The sequence below is a fragment of the Scomber japonicus genome, chromosome 13 (assembly GCF_027409825.1).
Source record: "Scomber japonicus isolate fScoJap1 chromosome 13, fScoJap1.pri, whole genome shotgun sequence".
Lineage (NCBI taxonomy): Eukaryota > Metazoa > Chordata > Actinopteri > Scombriformes > Scombridae > Scomber > Scomber japonicus.
The window spans coordinates 11,838,043-11,855,035 of NC_070590.1; the positions used below are offsets into that span (position 1 = coordinate 11,838,043).

General features: G+C 37.6%; 1 protein-coding gene across 1 annotated transcript in view; it reads left to right on the top strand.

The window, feature by feature from the left end:
• The first annotated feature begins 289 nt into the window (after positions 1 to 289).
• Positions 290 to 16,993, top strand: part of LOC128370866 (leucine--tRNA ligase, cytoplasmic-like) — a 24,957-nt gene continuing 8,253 nt past the window's right edge. Inside the window, exons 1-26 of the mRNA XM_053331050.1 lie at positions 290 to 388; positions 1,562 to 1,683; positions 2,591 to 2,678; positions 2,813 to 2,893; positions 3,637 to 3,774; positions 4,503 to 4,664; positions 4,872 to 4,984; positions 5,264 to 5,327; positions 6,018 to 6,106; positions 6,275 to 6,500; positions 6,857 to 6,944; positions 7,925 to 8,001; positions 8,266 to 8,319; positions 8,439 to 8,579; positions 9,039 to 9,116; positions 9,272 to 9,357; positions 9,602 to 9,667; positions 9,831 to 9,913; positions 10,920 to 11,058; positions 11,544 to 11,756; positions 12,605 to 12,662; positions 13,064 to 13,127; positions 14,513 to 14,696; positions 15,660 to 15,749; positions 15,847 to 15,856; positions 16,018 to 16,176. Of these exons, the coding sequence (XP_053187025.1) occupies positions 383 to 388; positions 1,562 to 1,683; positions 2,591 to 2,678; positions 2,813 to 2,893; positions 3,637 to 3,774; positions 4,503 to 4,664; positions 4,872 to 4,984; positions 5,264 to 5,327; positions 6,018 to 6,106; positions 6,275 to 6,500; positions 6,857 to 6,944; positions 7,925 to 8,001; positions 8,266 to 8,319; positions 8,439 to 8,579; positions 9,039 to 9,116; positions 9,272 to 9,357; positions 9,602 to 9,667; positions 9,831 to 9,913; positions 10,920 to 11,058; positions 11,544 to 11,756; positions 12,605 to 12,662; positions 13,064 to 13,127; positions 14,513 to 14,696; positions 15,660 to 15,749; positions 15,847 to 15,856; positions 16,018 to 16,176 (2,679 nt within the window). The 5' untranslated portion in view covers positions 290 to 382. The remainder of the gene's footprint in view (positions 389 to 1,561; positions 1,684 to 2,590; positions 2,679 to 2,812; positions 2,894 to 3,636; positions 3,775 to 4,502; positions 4,665 to 4,871; positions 4,985 to 5,263; positions 5,328 to 6,017; positions 6,107 to 6,274; positions 6,501 to 6,856; positions 6,945 to 7,924; positions 8,002 to 8,265; positions 8,320 to 8,438; positions 8,580 to 9,038; positions 9,117 to 9,271; positions 9,358 to 9,601; positions 9,668 to 9,830; positions 9,914 to 10,919; positions 11,059 to 11,543; positions 11,757 to 12,604; positions 12,663 to 13,063; positions 13,128 to 14,512; positions 14,697 to 15,659; positions 15,750 to 15,846; positions 15,857 to 16,017; positions 16,177 to 16,993) is intronic.

The following is a 16,993-nucleotide window of genomic DNA, read 5'->3' on the forward strand; positions in this document are numbered from 1 at the left end:
TCTTCACTACTGCAGGTCGGACAAAGTGTTTTACGGCATAGCAACAAAAGTCGAATTGTCGTAACTCACGCCGGACGACTCATTCAAACGCGATTGATTAAATTCATACACGCAGCCTAGTTGTTTGTAAAAAAATAAATAAATCTATAAATAGACAAACAATTACTATAAGAACTAGGGACGCCTTTTTTACTAAATAGCAAACGATTTAAAGTCTGAAAAGTTCAACGGACTACATATCCCAGAAGGCAATGCGAGAAGCTGAGTGTCATCAGCCGGGCACCGGTGGCGTGGGTTTCCCTTGGCTTGTCAATCTGGAAACTGTACCTGGTCTTTTCTGTCTACACAACTGAATAATAGAAAACTCACAGCTTGGGTCAAAATGGCAGTAAGTTCAATTCTTTAATTATATGTAATTTAGCGTGATTAATTTAGGTTTAGAGGCGATTTATACGTCTTATTCCAATACATGAACTTGCTTGTGGCTATTAGCCACGTTAGCTAACATAAGCTAGTTGTCGAACCAGCTGCAGAAATAGACTTGAACTAAGTCTGACTCAGCTGAAGCAGAGATAACAGCTGGTTTTTTGTATAACACGTGAACAGTTTGTCTAATCTATTCTGCTCTGCTCCATATGTTTCAATTATTTTTTCAGGAGACTAACTAACTGTTTTCTTCACGTGTAATTATCTGTAGTAGGTTCCAGGGTTCCCATGGTCATGAAATTCTTGGAAAAGTTATGAAATTAGAAAAACTGGAAATGATTTGGAGTAATGTAAATGTTTTGGAAAAGTTTTGAATTAGGGACGGCCTGATCTGATATAAAAGATAACGGATATAAGACAGGCTGGACATGGACCCCCCCCCCCCCACACACACACACACACACACACACACACACTTTTCTCATGTCAAAAATGAGTAGATTAATTTAGTATGAATATACAAATAATCAATTTCTATATTTAGCTTTTTAATATATTCTAATTTGTGATCTGGGGCAACAATTGCTCTGGGATGTAATTGCAAAATGCACCCATCATTTAGTGATATCAAAGTGTCAAACCACCTGTTAAAAGGTACAAGAATAGGAACCCTGTCCCTTTTCACTGTCCCACCCACCTTTCAAATGCTTCCATACTGTACGTGGTCATATTTCTTTCCTTAAAGTACAAATTGAATAAAAATGTTTTTGATGGATGGTCGTGACCATGAAAGCCCAACTTTCTTGAAAGGCCCCTTCAAATCTTGCTCCAAGGTTTTCTGAAAAGTTGACAGCTCTGGTTATGATGTTTAACAAAAGCCTCAACAAAGCTCTCCAACTGAAACAGTTGGATCTGACTGTCTAGATTTGGGATGGGGCAGGTAAAAACCAGAGACTGTGCCCTATAGATGCTATGTTGTTAAATCAAATTATGGAAATTGGGTAAAATATTATGCAATAGTTATGGAAAGGTTTTGAAAATTCAATTGTAAAAATGTGTGGGATCCCTGAAGCTCACTTTGCAGCTACTTGCTCTGCTCTAATGAACTATCTTTTTACTCATCATTGTCTTCCAGGAGAGGAAGGGAACAGCAAAGTTGGACTTCTTAAGAAAGATTGAGCTAGAGATCCAGGATAAATGGGAGAAGGAGAAAGCATTTGAGTGTAATGCACCGGCAACAGTTGGGGAAAGCACAAAGTGAGTAGCTTCTCAATCTTTGTATCATAAATAAAGACCATAATTATGTTCTATTCCTGAAGAGTTTTAGTTTTTCACATACATGCTTCAGCAGGACAACAATTCAATGTTTGTCTATCACAAAGTCTGTCACAGTATGATTTTGACTGGATTTGATTTAGGTGATTGATATGCTGATTTTACTCACTTCCACTTTAATCACTTTCATTCATATCAAATTACAAAAAGCAACAAAAATATAATTTGATGTTTTTATATCTGAGCTTGACCAGACATAAAAAACAAACAAACAATGTGTTATTTTTTGAATAAAAATCAACCTCCTGTTTTCTTTAAAATTAGGATCACTTCCTATAAAAGAAAACTGAAAGAACATTAACTTACTATTTTTATACATTAAAGCAGGATTGTGCTTCTCTTTCAAAACTGGAGGAAAAAAATGAGACGAGCTGCCTCACTTTGCCCAAAAGAGCAGCAGAAGCACATTTCAGCTCTTTTAGACTTGTCCTTTAGTTTTTGTGGAAAAAAGCTACTCAGGATCTTCATGAACTTTTTTCTGGCGATTGCCATGGCTCTGCCTGCATTTCATTTGGGTGTATGTGTGTGCTCAGGTGGTGGCTTGTTGATCATTATTTTGATGTAGATCTATGTATCTTCATGCCCTTAATATTCAGTAGGCTGTTGAACTCAGGAATGTCAGAACAGGTTTTGCAGGTGTACTTCCTTCAACCGATCTCTCAGTGCCCTTTATGTATTGCAGTTTTTTGTAAAACAAGTCACGGAAGTGAAGCTTAAGCCAAATGATGTAATTAAAATACTCTATAACTTACACTTAGAGAAGGATATGAGATTGCATACACTTTTGCTCTCTAATACATATTTTAATAAGCTGTTTCCTTCTTTCCAGCAAAAACAAGTACTTTGTCACCTTTCCCTACCCTTACATGAATGGCCGCTTGCACCTTGGCCACACATTCAGCTTGTCAAAGTGTGAGGTAAGAAGATTGAATACTGAGAAATAATTTCTTCTGTCAGCGCTCATGACGGTTATGTGAGGAGGAAATATGCATCATATTACTACTGGTGTTTGAGTTGCTGCTTTTTTTTTTAATTTATTTTTTCTTTACAGTTTGGTGTTGGTTACCAATCTCTGAAAGGAAAGAAATGCCTCTTCCCGTTCGGGCTTCACTGCACAGGAATGCCAATCAAAGTGAGTGTTTTTTTGTTTTATTTTTCTTCAGTCCATCACATTACTGCACTGTGTGTAGTTGCAGGGAATGGATTAGGGCTGAACAATTAATCAAAATTTTATTGAAATCCAATATGGCCCACTGTAATTTTCAAATTGCAGGAGGTGTAATGTGTGTTTAAGGCAAAACGTGTAAAATACAATTTTGAATCAAATATGTTTGTGCTGCAGAAAGGTCCTGGTTTACACATCATATTCTACAGATTAAAGAAAACATCTTTGTTTGATACAGAGCCCTGCAAAAATCACACCATAGTCATTTAAATATGTTTTTTAAATGAAAATGAGAATAACTATATAACAATTTTCATTCCTTCTGATATTGCAAGTCATATGACATTTTCAATTTCAGTCCAAAATAAATGCAATGAGATACTTTTTCAAATTTGTTCAGCCGTAGCATAGAGGTTGTGTAAGTTTTTTAGTTTTGATCATTTTTGGCATTGCCTCAAAAATCTGTGTTTGTGATGCTTTGTAAGAGCTGACATTGACCTAATACGTTTTTGTAGATTTCCTGCCCAATTAAACAACTAAAGAAACAAAATAACAAGTGTTATTCATCAAACCCACTCTGCATTTTTACTGGCATTCTATGTCAACATGTCGGAGGTTATTCCTGTTACTAACTCCCTGTCTTCAAACCTCAAACACACACTGCTGTGTCCTGATGTTCTGGATTCATAAATCCATCTTTTATCCTCCAGGCCTGTGCAGACAAGCTGAAGAGAGAGATGGAGCTGTATGGAAACCCCCCGCAATTTCCGGACGAGGATGAAGAAGAGAAGGAGAAGCCTGAGGCATCTGATGAAATCATCATCAAGGATAAAGCAAAGGGCAAGAAGGTCAGAAAATGAGGGACAATATTGATGGCATTTTCCACATACAGATGAAAATTTAGTGTATATTCTTGTCATTAACAACTAAGGCTCTTTATTTCAAGTTTTTCTTTTTGATAAAATAAAATAAAAACAAAAATTCATTAATAAAAAAATATATATTTAAAGGTTAACAATTGGATAAACTCAGTAATCCAAACATTTTATAATAACTTTGGATTTTAATTTTAGGAAGCATTCTCCAGGCTGAGTGTGTTCCTTTAAAACAAAACTGGGTGTTTAATCATGTGAAAGAACAACGATCCATTTAAACATTTTAACTCAACAATATGAAGTGTTTGACATGAACTGTAAAAAATAATATGTCATCATCATCAAACACACTGGACAAAATGTGGTGATTTATGTTGTGTGAGCATTTGTGTTTTGTTACATATTCTTTGCTTTCTTATCCACATAATACTACGTTCATCATTCAAAAGGGATACTTCAATTCACAATATTCAACTCTTTCTTATTCCTCTGTTAGAGTAAAGCTGCAGCCAAATTTGGAACCGCCACTTCCTCCTGAGGTGCAGGATGGCACCCTGCGTGGTAGCCCCTGTCATCAGTGTATGAATGTGTGTGAATGGGTGAATGAGATGTAATTGAGTGGTCGTAAAGACTAGAAAGACGCTATATAAGTACAGTCCATTTACCATGTACCATTCAACTCTTTCTTATTCCTCTGTTAGAGTAAAGCTGCAGCCAAAACTGGAACCGCCACTTTCCAGTGGGACATCATGAAGTCTTTGGGCCTGAATGACCAGGAGATTGCCGAGTTTGCCAATGCTGAACACTGGTTGGAGTATTTCCCTCCTCTGGCCGTTAAAGATCTCAAAATGATGGGAGTTAAGGTGACTAAGTACAAGAATCTAGCAGATGTCATCTTTGTCTGTCTCTCTGTATTTGTTTCTGACCCTTTTATACAATAAAATACAACAAGTAAATGTATGCTTTGATTCCAATTACACAAGGATGTATGGGCCCTGAGTATAAGTAGTTCAAGTTATTCATTTTAATTGATTGTGCCTAAATGCTGGTGTCATGTTGTGACCTCACAGGTGGACTGGAGGCGTTCATTCATCACCACAGATGTGAACCCTTTCTACGACTCCTTCGTCAGGTGGCAGTTTGTCACACTGAAGGAGAGAAAAAAGATTAAATTTGGCAAAAGGTGAGGTCATAGACGTTTCTCACTTGTTTCATGTTGTTGCATACTTCTTTCAGCAATAAAGGGAACAGTCAGGAAAGTAGCAATTTTGATAAACTGTGCCACATTATATAATGATCATATAGTGATTATGATTTTTGTAGCTGTCATGATAGTGTGTGTGTGTGTGTGTGTGTGTGTGTGTGGATATTGGAGTTTTTCTTTTTGTTTAACTTAATTTTGAACCATTGTGTGTTTTTTATTTTTAGTAGTCTAATATGAATGTCCCTGATTCCTGTGCAGGTACACCATCTACTCACCCAAGGATGGACAACCATGCATGGATCATGACAGGCAGACAGGAGAGGTACACTGAAAAATTAAATTGTAATTTGATTATAACAAAATTAAGTACAACCCTGGTCAAGATCACTAAAATGCTAAGTAATTACAAAATACAAAGTTTGACTGATTTAAATTATAATGAAAGATCCATATTTGAGAATAAACTGCAATGAAAGTCAGCACAGCCTTCATTAGTGAGACTCCATCTTTTTTATTTTTTACTATTTTGTATACACCTATGTTTTTGATAAGAGTTTGATGCTTCAGGGCATGAATGATTGCCCAAATCTGCAGAGAGATTTTCTGCCATTTTTTCCACAGATTATTCTTTTACACCTGCTCTTTGCTGGAAGGGTTTTGTTTCCTTTATTCTATTGGGTTCATGTCAGGGGACACACTTGGCCAGGTCAAACGTTTATAACACACCTCCTATTTAAAACACTTGACCATGGGGATCACTATTGAATTTATTTGACCTATTATTTTGTTTATTCCATCCTGCAGTTTTGTTTGGTTATGGAAAACTCTACACACTGAATTGACTTTAGCAAATACATGTTTTGCTGAAGTTGGCACAAAATCTTATAACAGGAAATTCAACTAAATCCTTTCAAACTGTCTTATATTAAAATGAGGGGATTTGAATTTGTTCTAACTGGGAGATGTTATTCAGTTAATTTGCTTCCAACTAAAGTGTTGACATCACCTGCAGGGAGTCGGACCTCAGGAGTACACTCTCATCAAGATGAAGATTGTGGAACCATACACAGCAAAATTCAAGTCCAAAGTCTTTTACAGCAGGTAACAAATTACAAACGCTGGACACTTTATTGCTAGTTACTCTTGTCAGGGAGGATACCTCTCAACAGACACATTCTGTATGCATAATTCTCATCTTGATTACCACTAACTCTAGATTTAATACAGAAGTAAAATGTTGAAGCCTTCCTTCCTGCTTCCTTCCTGCAGTGCAGTGAAAGGCAAAAACATCTATCTGGTGGCTGCCACTCTGAGACCAGAGACCATGTTTGGTCAGACCAACTGCTGGGTGAGACCTGACATGAAGTATGTCGCCTTTGAGACAGTCAGCGGAGACATCTTCATCTGCACTGCGAGGTCTGCCAGGAACATGTCTTTCCAGGGCTTCACAAAGGAGAATGGAGTGGTGCCAGTGGTCATGGAAATACTGGGACAGGTACTGCTGTTTTGCACTTCCTGCTTCCAGCCTTATAAATGAGCAATGAATTCTAATGAATTTTTCTTTTATTAATTCAAGCTGATGTTGTAAGGCATTAACCTGATGTATTATTTAAAAGCTGTAAAGCAGTTTGCATTTACAAAAGTTGTAGATTTTGAATTTAAGAGGGTAAAGACAATTAGAATCACAAGATTACATGTCTATAGCAAAAAAACACTTGCTAAACCTATTCCCTTTTTAAATGGTTTACTAATTACTATGGTCACATTTTCCAAGCAGGATGGGGTACGGTCTACTGTATGTATTTAAATGTAGTCAAATGTTGTGTTTTGATCATTTTTGCCCCTTTCTAGGATATCCTTGGCTGTGCCCTGAGTGCTCCTCTGACCTCCTATAAGATCATCTATGCTCTGCCCATGCTTACCATCAAGGAGGACAAAGGTATGAGTGAACTTGACTTAAAGGGCCAAGACATAGATACATCTAGAGAGGTTGTGTTTGTTTGTTTTCTTCTATGGTTTTCATGGCTATCCGTTTAATCTGTTTAAAGCGTTGCAGTTTTGAAAGGCTTCTTTGACAGCATTTCTCACAGCAGTCAGAATGCCCTTGAGTGGAAGTACCACACTCATTTTTTTCTTTTTCATGTGCCATCTTTAATGCTTGTGAAATGTAGCTGACTTTTGCTGAAGAACTCAACAAAACCGTCTTGAAGTGTGTCAGGGTGTTAACATCAGGATAATTTATTCTAGCTTTTGTTACTTTACGTATTACTTTCTGCAGAAAATCCACATGGAGCTTTATCCCTTAGTCTTCCTTGTCTTAAATATTCTTGGCGGGGCACATGGAATAAAACCGAGGAGTCTTGAAATAGTAGGCCAAGGTCACTATTGAATTTATGAGGTCTTCCACTGTGATGTCAAAGGATCAAAGTAATGGCTGCTTCTTTGCTCCTGAGGGAGAACATTTGTAAACAAATGGAATTGATCTAATTGCACTTAGATTGCCTCGGCTCTGTTAGTCAGCACTTTGTATTTCTCTGGTCGGTGGTGCTTGACGGGTGTAGTTTGTCTGTATCAGTGTGTTCTGTTGCTGGACTTTTTGGAATAGTCTTGATTGCAATTTCTGAATTATAAGTTGACATGTCAGAATTCAAATTAGAATGAGTTTTTAATGGAGTATGGAGATGATGGAGAGCAATGAATAAGTGTGAATCTGGGTCATCTCCTGACATTTATCAGTTTCGACTATAATGGTTCTTTTAACCCACCCCAATCCAGTGCAGCTGTTCAACAGTGGAAGAATGTGGTGGCAATGGGCACTTCATCGCTTTGAATGCATGTTATATAGATTGCAGTGTCACTGAGAAACATACCACCTGATCTGCATCAATACATGTCATGTTTTGACCTTTTTTCCTTCAGGTACCGGGGTAGTTACCAGTGTACCATCCGACGCTCCTGATGACATTGCTGCTCTCAGGGACATCAAGAAAAAAGAAGTGAGGAGGATACCCAAAAATAAATCTACTGCATTAAAACACTGACAACAAAGCCCATATGAAACTTGTGGAAAAATTAAGATTGTATCACGTTTCAACAGATTGTGCGCTTTAATTAGACTGTTGTGTTATCTGCTTAAATTCAGGTGGACTAAACTCATTATCCCTGAGGATAAAATGTTGCCATTTAACGAGACAGTGATGAAGCATGGCTACATTTTGCAGTGTTAATAATGTCTTTGTTAATACCTAATTTTCCAAAAGGCCCTTCGAGAGAAGTATGGAATTGAGGACAAGATGGTATTACCTTTTGAGCCGGTAAGCTGATCTCCTGTTCTATTTAACCCACCACTTCTAGTAATAAAAAAAAAAAACACAAATATGAAAACAAATTCAATCTAAGTTGCTAAATTTGTGTATGTGTATGCACGTGCCAGGTCCCTATCATTGAGATCCCAGGCTACGGGAACCTGTCTGCTCCTCTTGTGTGTGATGAGCTGAAGATCCAGAGCCAGAATGACAAGGAGAAACTGGTTGAGGCCAAGGAGAAAGTCTACCTGAAGGGATTTTATGAAGGGGTGAGTCAACTCATTGGGGTTACAGAGGAATAAAACAGCAAAACAGGTCAGCAAAATGCAGCCCCTCTGAAAACCCTCTGTGGATTTAACTTTAGGTTTGAAGCTTGTGTGATTTATCTCCCAGGCACAAACCAAGCAATTCACATTATAAGGCTACACTAAATAATTAATTACCTGACTGTTGGGTATGTGTTGCCCTTAATTTAGTTCTGTCTATAACTCAAAAACTGTGTATAAATGTGGGCTTGGTTTTGTTTAGTATGATGAACACACAGAGACCGTTTGAAAATTGTATTTATTCATTTTTCTGCTAATCCTAAACTCACAAATCCAGCTGCCTCGACTGTCAGCAGATTGCACATTTCAAAGAAATAAGAACTTAAATGCAGGTGCAATATGCAAGAAGTGAGTGCTTAAAATACATCAATATACATTTCTGTGAATGAATTCCTGCTTCAGATCATGCTGGTAGATGGCTACAAGGGGCAGAAGGTCCAGGATGTCAAGAAGCCCATCCAGAAAATGATGGTGGAGAAGGTAAGACAAATTTTTTTTTTCTTGTGCAAAAACATGTGAAACAATAATCATCAATATTTTTTGTTCTGTCTGCCCTCTGTTATAGAGTATCTTAGAGTTCCCATGTATGATTTGATTGATAGTAATGATGTTGGCTCTCTTTTGATCTACCACAGGGCGAGGCCATGATCTACATGGAGCCAGAAAAACAGGTCATGTCACGTTCATGTGATGAGTGTGTAGTGGCTCTCTGTGACCAATGGTGAGTCTGATCACAAGAAACTTAGCATGTTGAAACTGAATGTTTGTTTCTTTTGTAATAGGAAGAAATGTCATGAGCTCAGTGGATCTGAGGCTACATGGCTGTGTGATTTTTAAGAACTGTTAGATCAGAAATGAATTTGCTGGTTTTGAGTCAGCCTGATGATTGTGAGATGTCTTTTCAAGGCACAATATCTGAAATTGTTGGACTGTCTTCAGATATGGTAATATTGAATGTTTTTCAGGTATTTGGACTATGGGGATGCTGAGTGGAAGCAGCAGGCCAATGAAGTCCTCAAGTCTTTGGAGACGTAAGACACTGACCTCTGATGTTCTTAATTCCTTGGCCATTTTTTAAAAACCCTGTAGCCTATATCATCTGAATACAAAGCTTATTATGCCAAAGTCTGAGAAAACAAATGAACATCTGCTTCTTGTGTTTGTATATGCTCTGTTTTGTAAAACACTACACAGATTTTGTGATGAGACCAGGAGAAACTTTGAGGCTACCCTGGCCTGGCTGCAGGAGCATGCCTGCTCTCGTACTTACGGGCTAGGTGAGTGTTTGTTTCCTTGGTACTGTATGTGAAGGATTGTGTGAGTTACTTTTAATTAGTGTGACATTTCCAACTTTGGTTTTATTTGCTGCCTCTTACAAAAATATAGTTTGTTTGTTGTATTATGGTTTTGGTCTATAGATGGAGACAGAGGACTGATGATAACGCACCTAGTAACAACCTGTCTTTCTGTTCATAAAGGAATAGATGCAGACTAAAGACCAGCTGGCATACAGTACAGGCCAATCCAGTACAGTCTAGGCCTGTTGTATACTCCCACTGTCGAAATCTCCCCACACATTTTCACAATATGAATTGGACCAATCGGCATAAGAGGCGAACAGTCGAAACTTAAAGATATTTTTGTAAGGCACAGGTTGTGCAGATTCATTTCACTTCCTCACTTGTGAATGCAAGCAATACTTTTCTGATTTTCAGTTTTACAGCAATAGTTTTTCTTCTGAAGTGAAATTCAAATGGATCAAAAAGTAGGTTTTGCAAGAGTAGGTACATTCATTTTTTATTTGATTTTTACAACAATGTATGCTCAGTGGAAACATGAAATCACAAGCTTTGTGCACTTGAGAGTGAATGAGTAATGTGTCTTCATAACCTTTTTCATCATCCATCTCTCAAAAATTCTCAAAAAGAAAAAAATAGTTACTTGTTTCTTTTCAAAGTCAACAGTTCAGCCACTTCTGCTTTGGTTGAGTTGAGGTTTACATTTTTTTAACAATGAAGATTTACACCTCAGTTTGTTTGCCAAGGATTACACAGTAAACCAGAGACTTGTTCTATTGTGTAAGTGTTTCTCTTGTCACCAGCATGTAACCAGCTCAACAGGAACAGCTTAACAAGGAAGGCAACAGAATATGATCAGTCAGTACAGAGGACACAGCAACTGTTTTTCCTCATTTTTGTGTCTCTCTGGCTTTCTCTCTCATGATTGTGTGTGTGTGTGTGTGTGTGTGTGTTTGTATGTGTGCATGCCTCCTGGTTACCATAGGAACGCGGCTGCCTTGGGATGAGCAATGGCTGATTGAGTCACTATCAGATTCCACCATCTACATGGCTTACTACACTGTAGCCCACCTCCTCCAAGGAGGTGTGCTGAATGGACAGGGAGCCTCACCATTGGCCATCAAGTACGGACACACGCATACTTAAAAACCCACATAAAAATACACAAGGATTAAGCTCTAACTCATGCACTCTCTCCCCTTTTTGGTGCCTCTCTGTCTATGTTCCATCTCTCTCTGCCTTCAAATATCAATAGACATTATTCACCTGAGGGAGAAAGACTAAATTTAATCATTTCAAAAAAGACAGGTGTTGCTTTTCTTTTTTTTTTCTTTTTTTAAGGTTGATTATTTTGCGTTGAGTATTCATTTGAGTATTCATCCATGAAATAAGAATAATAAAATAAATAAATAAAATGAACCCTCAATGACAACTACTGCATTTGAGAGAGTTTAATAAAATCAATTCAAAGTGTTCATTCAAAGATCCTCAAATCTGTTCCTGTGCTCAAACATAAGCAACTAATTACATCTTTTCACCTTGCTTCAACCCAATACATCCCTCTTTCTGAACTTGACCATTTTTGTCTCTTTATTTTCTTTTCTCACAGACCAGAGCAGATGACCAGAGAGGTGTGGGACTTCATATTCTTTAAGACATCTCCTTTCCCCAAGACAAGCATCCCTAAAGAACATCTTCAGCGACTGAGACGGGAGTTTGAGTACTGGTACCCTGTGGACGTCCGCGTGTCTGGCAAAGATCTGGTGCCCAACCACCTGTCTTACTACCTGTACAACCATGTGGCTATGTGGCCTAAAGACAGGTAAGTTTACCTAATCGACTGACTGAGTGTGCAGAGAGTTGAATCAAATGAATGAGGGGCTACATTATAGCATTCATTAGCATTCAGATCGTTTAAGATCTAAGGATTGGGTCTGTTTATTCATGACAGAAGTATAAATTAGAGTTTTTCTAGCATGATTATGATTTTTGTAGCGGTTAATACAAGAAACAATGTCAGTTTTAGTTTGATAAATTATGGTGTGATATAAGCCTTTATACTCGGGTGTCTCAATCAAAGAATGGTGTCAAGTTCAAGTAATCAGGGAAAGTGAAGTTACTCATGTGTGTTAAAAGATGTAATTGCCGGTAATGTAGATGACAGCAAGTAAAACATGGCCCCCGGATTTGAAGGAACACTATCAAACTGAAAGCAGAGCTACAGCACATTATTCAGTTTCAATTTACTACCACTACAATACTTCAGAATAGACTACACCACAGTGTTAAGAGGCACTGAATGGGTTCCGGTTAAGTCCTTTAGTTTATATAATCAAAAGCATAATAGTGAACACGGTTTATTCACTGCATTAACATAAATTCATCTGAATACTTGATTTGTGATTTTACATATGTTTTCTTTATGGAGTTTCATATCTATTGGAAAAAAGTCAGTATTAATATCACAATATTTATTGTAGTAATATTGCCCAATCTGAATGTGAATTCATTCTGCTGTGAAAAGGGGAATTTCATTTCTTTTCTTTGAGTTCTCAACAAGTATTTCAATTGATTTGAAAAGTGTGAAGCAACCTCGGATTAAGGTTCATTTGATTATGATGATGACGGTAAAGATGAAATCAATGATCAATTAATTTTTCTTGTCCACAGTGGGAAGTGGCCACAGGCAGTGCGGGCCAATGGACATCTGCTCCTCAACTCTGAAAAGGTATTTCAGAGATTAATACTTCACATCATTATATTTATGTTTAATGATGTGAAGTATTAATCTGTATGTATTTATATTCATCTCTTCATTTGTTATAAGGGTGATATGCTCAGAAGAAAAAGTCTAGTCCTTACTGACAGATTTAAAACATTAATATAATAGCATTATTGTATTTTGCAGAAAGCCTAGTTTTAAAAAAAAGCTCTTATGTGCCAGTGATTAGCTAGTGTTTGATTTTTAATTACTGTATGTGCTGTTGATTTGTACATCCTTTGCTCTTTTATAGTTTTAAACACAGACACTCTGTGAATCAGTGCTTTTATTCCACAGTGCAGTGTAATTGTGTGGGCGGAGATACTCCAAGGATTTTGGTGGCTAACATCTGTTTTTCTATTCACCAGATGTCCAAATCAACTGGAAACTTCCTCACTCTCAGCCAAGCCATTGAAAAGTTCTCAGCAGATGGTACACTCTGTTTCTTCTTAATTTATCTCCCTTCTGTGTTTCTTATCTTTCATTCTTCTCCTCTATCATGATTTTCTTTGAATAACTCTGTCATGTTTCACTGAAGGATGAAAAAGGCATTAGGTAAACATTTCGAACAAATTGCAGTGTGTTTGCGTAGTGCACAGGCCATTAGACTTCACTGTATGATAAAGATCCTTTATCTTCTGGCGAAGATAATTAGAAAATGTTCTATTCCCATAAGCGATTTGAGCCATTATTGACATTGCGTGCTATTAACATGTATTGTATTTGTCAGATATCTTGCACAGTATATAATGACTGTCTTTATAGTAATACTTTATGTAATTTATGCTTTAATCACAACATAACCATTAAAGCTGCATACAGTTAATATAATCCTTCCACCAGCAGCAGCTTATGTCTACAGCTGTATAATATTATTGCAAAATAAATATTCCTGTTAATCATGAATCATCCAGAAAGGCTGCACTCCCTGTTGGTGTCTCTACAGGACAAGAGGAGAGATGTACAAACTCAATTTTTATATTTTATTCATTTATTTATTTATTGTAGAAACCAAGAGGAAGAGAAGATTTTTTTTTTTTTTTTACTGGGGTTTCAATTTTGTCCCTGAAAATGTCATTTTAAAGGTCTTATCTTGTATGGGTTCTCTTTGTTACAATTAATAATTATAATCCATTTTGAATCGCATGTTTTTTAAAATGTTCATATACTTACTTATATGATTACTTAATATTTTCCATTTATACCATGAAGGGGACACTGAATAACTCTGGTGTCCCTCCTGACCTTAATACATCTCAGGTTTAGTCGATCCAGCCTCTTTGTTTTTTATGTCATTTTACCTTCTTTGTTCTTGCTGACGTTCTACAAGCGCTAAATAATAGATATGTGTGTGCCTGCTATATCTCAAGAAGCTGTCCTGCCGTGGAAGTAAAGAACTTCATGATCTGACAGCAGATAGATTTATTAAGTTGACTTTATATTCCTGGCTTCATATAGCGTCTGCTGGATATTTGTGTTTTGTCACACTGTGGAGTTTTCCACACTGCCTGTTCCCCTGATTGTTGAAAAGTATTTCGCCAAAGAGAAGAAAAACTTTGTTGCGATGTTTGCATGTGTGTCATGATTACAAGGACCCATATAGTTAAATATGTAATTGCAGCAAATCCCAAAGTCATGGGTGAGAATTAAATTTCTTTTGCTCTGAAATATTAGCTGAAAAGCAGTTCATAGATGAGTTGTTGCTCATGTATCCTGTCATCTTAAAAACATATTACCTTGCACCCGTTGTTTTTGTCACTGTTAATCATACTAAACTTCTCATTGGTTTAACACACTCTCTTCATTTCCTCTCTCAGGCATGCGTCTGGCTCTAGCTGATGCCGGCGATACAGTGGAGGATGCCAACTTTGTGGAGACCATGGCTGACGCTGGCATCTTGCGCCTCTACACCTGGGTTGAGTGGGTGAAGGAGATGATAGCCAACCAGAACAACCTCAGGACTGGACCTGCCGATACCTTCAATGATCGGGTCTTTGCCAGGTAGATGATGCGGTTCATTCAGAGTGGATGGATTATGGATTGACAGCTACCAAGGTCACATAAATTATTATTAAATGATTAACTTTCACATTAAGTAAGGCTATGTAGATGGGTTTTTAGAGAAGCTTTGATGAAATCACCATTTCCAGAAATGTGTGGCATTGAATTTTGCTAAAATGCTTTAAAGAACTAATTTGACATATTGTGAAATGCACTCATTCTAGCAGCCTGTTATCTTAATGTAAAGATTGTAAACAGGGAGACACTGCTAACCTGACTTTGTTCAAAGATAACAAAATTCACCCCTTTCAGCACCTCTGAAGCTCATTATCACTTTATATCTTATTTGTTTCATCTGTACAAAAAAAAAAGACAGGTTGTGTAGGGTTTTGTAGGGTCTTGGCCATGCGCAATTTCTGGCAACTTGGTAATGACTCCAGGAAGTCACTACGCCACACCAAGAAGTAGTTATGTACACAACAGCCTGTAAAATTTCTCTTGTCATTTTTAGATTTCAGTTAGGGTTAGTGAGTCACTGTCCTCATGAAAGTGAATAACCATGTTTTCCAAAAATGTTGAACTATTAATAAAAATAAGTAATCTATTATTCGAATAGCTGTTGATTAATTTTTAATCAACTACTTGGTGACTTGACAAATGATTTCATCTTGTTGTCTATACTGAGCTTAAAAAGATATTAATAAAATGCACAGCACTGATTGGCTACATCAGCTTACATACAAGGTCAAAACGTGGAGGGATTTGAAATTATGATGAAAGTGAGCCATAATAATTGGTAAAATAAGCCAGTTACCATTGGGTCAACTAGAAGTGATTCAGTCCTTCAGAATTTAGATGGTGCCCTCAGAAAATCTTTACCTTTTTACTTTTTGACTCTTCACTGAGAGGTGAGTTGTAAACTTAGTTTGCAAACTGACTGAAAGGATTCTGTGTCCTGTCTAGTGAGATAAATGCAGGGATCTTGAAGACAGAGCAGCACTATGACAGGATGATGTACAAAGAGGCTCTGAAGAGTGGCTTCTTGAGTTCCAGGTAAATAAAATCTCCATCAACTCTCTAGTACTCTCATCTTCATATCTTATAGATAAGCATGTTTTTCATTCTCTGTTAGCATTTTATGTGATTATAGTTTGAATACTGCATAGATAAAACAGTAGAAAGAGCATAACATGACTGAGGATTCAGATATCATCCTGAGTATGCAGTGAATTTACTTTAATTGTGTATGGAATAGCACAGGAATCACCTAGTAACCAGTGATGCTGATGACCTTTTTTAAATTGTTGATGCATGTGTGCAGGCTGCAAAAGATAAGTATCGAGAGCTGGCCATTGAAGGCATGCACAGAGACCTCGTCTTCCAGTTCATAGAGAGACAAACTCTGCTGCTGGCCCCCATCTGCCCCCACATCTGTGAATACACCTGGGGTCTGCTTGGCAAGGTAGGAGACATATGGATTTGGCATCATACTGTGAGTTTCATGTACTGAGCTGCCCTTTTGCCCTGTGGGTTCAAATCTGACTTTCATCCTCTCCTCCCTTCTGCCTTTTGTGTTTATCTCTCCTGGTTAAAACGAATACAGTACAAAGGAAACACTGAAACGTCCTTTGTTCATTTACATCCACGAGCACACCAGGGATCAACAAGGCGAGAAACATACTGGCTTCATGTAGGGCTGCAGTAACGCTGGTCCCACGGCTCATTTACCTGTGTGAAATGCCTACTAACACACATTTATTCCCTCTGTTGATGTACAAGTCCACCAGGAGCCTGTCTTCACACTACAGGCTTCTTTTTCTCATCACTTTGAAAAGAATGCATACACTGTTGCACGCTCCCCACAGCACAGAGAGCCAAGAATATTTTTAACATTCGAATTTATGAATATGAAAGAGCACTGCTGTGCTAGAGACAGGTTTTTTTGGTTGTCGCTTAGCAACAACAAAAACCCCACAACCAGTTTTTCTCCAGTCATGTGTTCAGCACCGCTAGCTAAAGAGCTAAGAGGCGGTCTGTGAACTCAGAGGCACACACATCAGTATGGCATTCATACACATACCCAGTTAAGGTTTTTTTTATTTAGAAAGGTGGTGCAACCTCTGGCTGTGAAATTAATAGGATTCTAAAGCTCCGTTGGACCTCAAACGTTTTCTAGTTATCCACACAAAACACTTTTTTCATACCGAAATGCATTAACACTCTCTCCCCATCTCTCTCTCTCTCTCTCTCTCTCTCTCTCTCTCTCTCTCTCTCTCTCTCTCTCTCTCTCTCTCTCT